This window comes from Salvelinus sp. IW2-2015, unplaced genomic scaffold (assembly GCF_002910315.2).
Source record: "Salvelinus sp. IW2-2015 unplaced genomic scaffold, ASM291031v2 Un_scaffold3115, whole genome shotgun sequence".
In the NCBI taxonomy this organism is placed as follows: Eukaryota; Metazoa; Chordata; class Actinopteri; order Salmoniformes; family Salmonidae; genus Salvelinus; species Salvelinus sp. IW2-2015.
This window is the reverse complement of record NW_019944405.1, coordinates 74,505-80,676: the sequence shown is the minus strand read 5'-3', so window position 1 is coordinate 80,676 and position 6,172 is coordinate 74,505. Positions and strand designations below refer to the sequence as shown.

Here is a 6,172-nt window from a genome sequence, read left to right as displayed (position 1 = left end):
GCTACCCAAGTCACAGACTGTTCTCTCTGCTACCCCAAGTCACAGACTGTTCTCTCTGCTATCCCCAAGTCACAGACTGATTCTTGCTCTGCTCCAAGTCACTGACGTTCTCTCTGCTACCCAAGTACAGACTGTTCTCTCTGCTACCCAAGTCACAGACTGTTCTCTCTGGCTACCCCAAGTCACAGACTGTTCTCTCTGCTACCCAAGTCACAGACTGTTCTCTCTGCTACCCCCAAGTACAGACTGTTCTCTCTGCTACCCAAGTACAGACTGTTCTCTCTTCTACCCAAGTCACAGACTGTTCTCTCTCTGCTACCCCAAGTCAAGACTGTTCTCTCTGCTACCCCAAGTCACGACTGTTTCTTCTCTGCTACCCAAGTCACAGACTGTTCTCTCTGCTACCCCAAGTCAAGACTGTTCTCTCTGCGACACCCAGTCAACAGACTGTTCTCTCTGCTACCCAAGTCACAGACTGTTCTCTCTGCTACCCCCCAAGTCACAGACTGTTCTCTCTGCTACCCCAAGTCACAGACTGTTTTCTCCTGCTGACCCAAGTCACAGACTGGTCTCTCTGCTACCCAACACAGACTGTTCTCTCTTGCTACCCAAGGTCACAGAGTTTTAATAGGTGTAGGTTAATAGAGGGAGGAGTTATTCCTACCTTCCACCAGAGAGGTGAGGAGTGTAACGTTGGCAGCTTTTCTCCGTCCAGCTGGCAGGTTGAGTCCCAGTCGATCCAACTTTTCCCTCAGACAACGACCACCATTCTTAGACTTAGCTCTGCATTAAAAGACATGATCACATCTTCACATCAATACCAACAATGTATTAACCACTATAAAACATTCCCATTAATTATAATCCACATAATATTTCCCATTTCCTGTTGCTGCACGATAATTTTTCTGCTGTGAGAAACTGGTTCAAATTAACATACATACAGATATAGGACAGACACATCAAAATCTTTTTTCTTTGTATTACTTTTTTTGACTCTCTGTTTTGCCATGTATGAATGTGTAACCCCACCATATACTATCACATCACTATCAATGAAACATTAGTATATCAATAATATAATACCGATCACTTTCGGGAAAAAAACTCATGAGTCTAAAACTGTCATCAGAACCTAAAATACAAATATGTTTTACTCCATTGTTCATGTTTTTGTTATCATTTGAGTGTGTGTGTGTGTGTGTGTGTGTGTGTGTGTGTGTGTGTGTGTGTGTGTGTGTGTGTGTACCTGCGGAGGATTCCTCCCAGTAGTGAGGCGTTGAGACACTCTGGAGGCGAGAGGCGTCTCTTCACCTCAGCGATGGTGACTTTATATTTGGAGGTTGAGCTCAGGAGGGACAGACGGCCGGGGACAGAGCAGAACAGATCTGTGGGGTTCACCACACAGGTACCTCCTAGACGTAACACAGCAACACAACAAATAAACACGTGCGTGTGTGTGTTCGTGTGTGTGTGTGCTTGTGCGTGTGTGTGATAGTCGTGTGTGAAGTCCAGCTGTGTGACAGTTTCCTGCCTGGCCTGTCAGTCAGACTCACGTCTCTGAAAGCTGTGAGTTCACATCATATTAATTCCTCCAAAAGTGTTTTGAATCAAAGTAGTTTGTATTTTATGTTGCCACGGGCAATGGAAAAAGAGCTTTTGCTGGTAGTGCGGTGGAGCGCGTGGGCCCAGAGGCGATAGCGCTATTTAAGCAGTGGAGAGTAGCCTCGGGCGGCGGCGTGAGCGGCGGCGGGATCACACGCGGTATCAAGCGCCTTTTACAAGTTTGCCACGAAAATTAAAGAAAAAGAGACACGGGCCAAATGTCATTCTCTTCCTATTTTAAAAACAATGTTTATAGCACCTGTCACAAGACAGCACAGCCCACACAAACCCAGCAGCAGTCTGAGAGAGGGCGCGTGCACGTAGAGGGCACACGTCTGGTGATATGCTTGATCAGATGCTGGAGGCTTGGCGGGATACTGGTGATTAAAACACAGACACTGCTCTAAGTAGAAGCCGCGTTTCTGGAGACTTTTCTTTTGAAAAAGGTTGTGTGAATATTCATGGCGCCAAAGCCGGCGTCAGAAAGAACAACATTAATATGATCTCAGCTGAATTCGGGCCGCGCGGCATTAGCATATCAAAGCGGCCGCCCGAGGCGAGAGAAGCTATCGATACGGGTGCGCGAGGTAAAGCAAAGATTATTGGTTGTGATGGTTGGAGCAGTGGAGCTCGCGGCTAAATCCTGCACACCATTAACCGAAAGTGATAGCGGAGGGATTCCCGCATCAATCCTCCAGAACTCTCCAAAACACAACACCAAGACAGAGTAACACACACACGCACCTGCACTGTTTATTAAACTACTAGACACAGGCTGCTTAGTGGAAAATTACACGTGTGTAAAGCTAGAGAATAACAGAAAAATAACGACGTATTTGATAGATCACAGCAACAGATAACAGGTAAAACACTATCACAGCAACAGATAACAGGTAAAACACTATCACAGCAACAGATAACAGGTAAAAACACTATCACAGCAACAGATAACAAGTAAAACACTATCACAGCAACAGATAACAAGTAAAACACTATCACAGCAACAGATAACAAGTAAAACACTATCACAGCAACAGTTAACAGGTAAAAATTCCAGGAAAGCAGTTTGCTCTTTGTTCTCCTTACCAAGCTCGAGGTAAAATGATTTTATTTGTATCTTATTTTCATTTTTTTATTTATATTTATTTTACCACGCTGAACATCTGGAAAAGTCTTGTGTCAACAGCCTAGTGGATTAAAATCAGCAGGAACAATATTTCACTTCGAATTAGCTCTCTCTACATCATTAGGCTATATTTCATTATACAGTTCATTTCCAATTCATCAATGATAACAAATAATTAAAACAGTCATAAGTCTTTACTAATGACATAAAAATATCTTTCAGTTATTAATGTGAAGGCCAACACAATGAAATGATCAAAACATCCTTTGGTTATTATTGTGAAGGATAACACTATGAAATGAACAAAACATCATTTGGTTATTCATGTGAAGGCCAACACAATGAAATGATCAAACTTCATTTGCACACACTGTATATAGATGTTTCTATTGTGTTATTGACTGTACTTTTGTTTATTCCATGTGTAACTCTGTGTTGTTGTTTTTCGTCACACTGCTTTGCTTTATCTTGACCAGGTCGCAGTTGTAAATGAGAACTTGTTCTCAACTGGCCTACCTGGTTAAATAAAGGTGAAATAAAAAAATAAAAAAAACATCCTTCAGTTATTACTGTGAAGGATAACACTGTGAAATTATTATTAGTTGTTCTTGCTGAAGAGAAAGCACAACTCTAGATGTGTTATTATTCCATGTATTCCGCCCGCTCTAGAGCGTAAACTATTTAAAAACGTTTATGTACTAAAAGTATGTACTGTATATTTTGCATAAAATAACTCACCAACAGTAATTATTGAACCGTTCAAGCTAGAGAAACCAAACCAACTGTCACATGTTCAGACTACCTTAACTTCACTTTGATCAACTATAAACAGAGGAAATTGGCATAAATTAGTATTATATTTCATGGATAAAATGCCAAAAATATGGTTTTAGACATTTTAAATGCATTTACAGAAGCAATTAGGGTTAAGTTCCTTGCTCAAGGGCACATCAAAAGATTTTTCAGCTAGTCAGCTCGGGATTCAAACCAGCGACTTATTGGTTAGTGGCCCAACACTCTTAACCACTACCTGCCATCCCATAAACACTTTAAAACAAGCTAGCAAGCAAACCACCTTTTTTCTGGATTTTTTTATTAGTTATTATTATTACTCCTTGTACTGTTATTACAACTGTAATTATTACTGTCAAGCTACTATAACTGTTATTATTGCTGTCATTATAACAATTACTATAACTGTTATTGTTATTATTAATATTATTGTTGTTGTTGTTGCTAGACAATATGATTTTGTATTTCTTCATTTCCTCATAGAGTTGGTTTGAGAATGACTGATCAGAGTGAAAGGATGACGCACTCTCCATTCTACAATGGAGGTTGTACTGATAGCGGGAAGGAAATCCGACATTACAGCTTCAGGCAGAGTAGTAGAATTGTCTGGTTTGAAGTGAAAGTGCCTGCATGCATGACAGGACATTTCACGTACATTTTAACAACTTTAAACACAAACTGACAGAAAAATGTAAAATAGTACTGTGGTGTGTCATAATATTGGCTAATTCAACAACAATATATTTTCACTTGATTTAGATTCCGTCTTGTCTGTTCGATTCTTCAGTTTACCAGACAGAGAAGGAGATGGGTATTCATGTTAATGTGTGTCTAAGGTGTGTGTCTAAGGTGTGTGTTGTAAGGTGTGTGTTGTAAGGTGTGTGTTGTAAGGTGTGTGTGTAAAGTGTGTGTTGTAAGGTGTGTGTGTAAGGTGTGTTACCTCTTCGGATGACGCCACCTTGGCCGTTGAGCATGAGCCCGCACTGCGCCTCGACGGAGCCCTGAAACGGCGTCACATTATTAATAATAACAACAACAGCAATCATAATAATAATAATTGTATTAATGATAACAATAATAATACTATTTGTATGAATAATAACAACAACAAAATGTGGCAGCAAGTAGCGTAGTGGTTAGAGCGTTGGCCTAGTAACCGAAAGGTTGGAAAATCGAGCCCCAAACTGACAAGATAATAACCTGCCCCTGAACAAGGCAGTTAACCCACTGTTCCTAGGCCGTCATTGTAAATAAGGATTTGTTCTTAACTGACTTGCCTAGTTAAATTAAAATAATAGTAATCATGCATTAATAAGGTCCAGAGAGAAACAAATGAGAATCAAAAAACGGACACATTCAGCTCCGCACAGTGCATCGAACTTCAGGTTGGGCGAGAACGCTCAGCCCACGGTGGCGTGTGTGTGGATATCTGGGCCTACCTGTTGTTACCGATCATAACCACAAATGTGGTAGCATGTAGGACCTGTTAAAAATGGCCGCGTGCAGAGCCTGGTATCAGAATGACTGAGGAACACGGGCTCTATCCCCGTTAATCCCCGGTGTGAGCCGCAAGGCGGTCGAGCACAGACACAGCCCTGATTAAAATAAAACACTCGGTTGTCTATCTCACGCCACACGGAACAGGCCGTGTAAGTCTTTTTAACAAACTCTGTCTGTATAGTATCTTTTTACTCCGAAGCTAAAGTGATTATAAAATCAATATACAAAACGCTGAGGTCTTGCATACATTAAGTGTCTAACAGGAGAAAGGGTTAGGGTTAGGGAGCCTGACGGGGGGAAAGGTGTGGCAGCTCTTTTGTTGAGCATGAAAATCTCTTTATGTTCTCAAAGATGCTATGTCTGTTTCTGCGCGCGCTGGATCAGACCGCATCTGTTCTACTCAGGTTCACGTGCCTTTATTTTCTAAAGAAGGGCGAAGACCTCTTCTAATGGCCCGTGTGTGTCCCCCTACCCTTCCTACCAACAGACCACTCACAGGTCTGATAACAATCTACATAACGAAAGTGGCAAAGATAGTGACATATTGAAACATATGAACATTAAATAAAAAAACAATATTCTTATAATCAGAATCACAATATCGGTTATCCTCATCACCATCAATCATAATAGCCTAAATAAGAGAATATTCACAACAGGGGAAAACAATATGGTAGGCAATTGGATCTAGAACACCATCCCCATTATTATAATAATTATTGTTACAGATCCTACCAGGAGACTATTTTACTACGCTATGTTATAATAATATTATTCAACAAGTTATCACATTATTATCATATCAAGTTATCTATATCAATATTAATAATAAAGTAGTTTATCATATAGACCTATATTAATATTAATGAACTAGTTATAATATAAACCTATATTAATATCAATTAACTAGTTATAATATAAACCTATATTAATATTAATGAACTAGTTATAATATAAACCTTTATCAATATTAATGAAGTAGTTATCAGATTAATCTATCAGTCGATGTGCCCTTGAGCAAGGAACTTCATCCTAATTTGCTCCAGTGGTGCTGTACTGCTATGACTGACCCTGTAAAACAACACCTATCATACTGCTATGACTGACCCTGTAAAACAACACCTATCATACTGCTATGACTGACCCTGT

The 6,172-nt window shown here is 40.2% G+C and overlaps 1 protein-coding gene across 1 annotated transcript in view; it reads right to left on the bottom strand.

The window, feature by feature from the left end:
- Window positions 1-638: 638 nt before the first annotated feature.
- Window positions 639-6,172, bottom strand: part of LOC112075374 (transcription factor AP-2-delta) — a 10,368-nt gene continuing 4,834 nt past the window's right edge. Inside the window, exons 3-5 of the mRNA XM_024142383.2 lie at window positions 4,464-4,524; window positions 1,250-1,415; window positions 639-783 (exon numbers count right to left, since the gene is read on the bottom strand). Coding sequence (XP_023998151.2) covers window positions 639-783; window positions 1,250-1,415; window positions 4,464-4,524 — 372 coding nt within the window. The remainder of the gene's footprint in view (window positions 784-1,249; window positions 1,416-4,463; window positions 4,525-6,172) is intronic.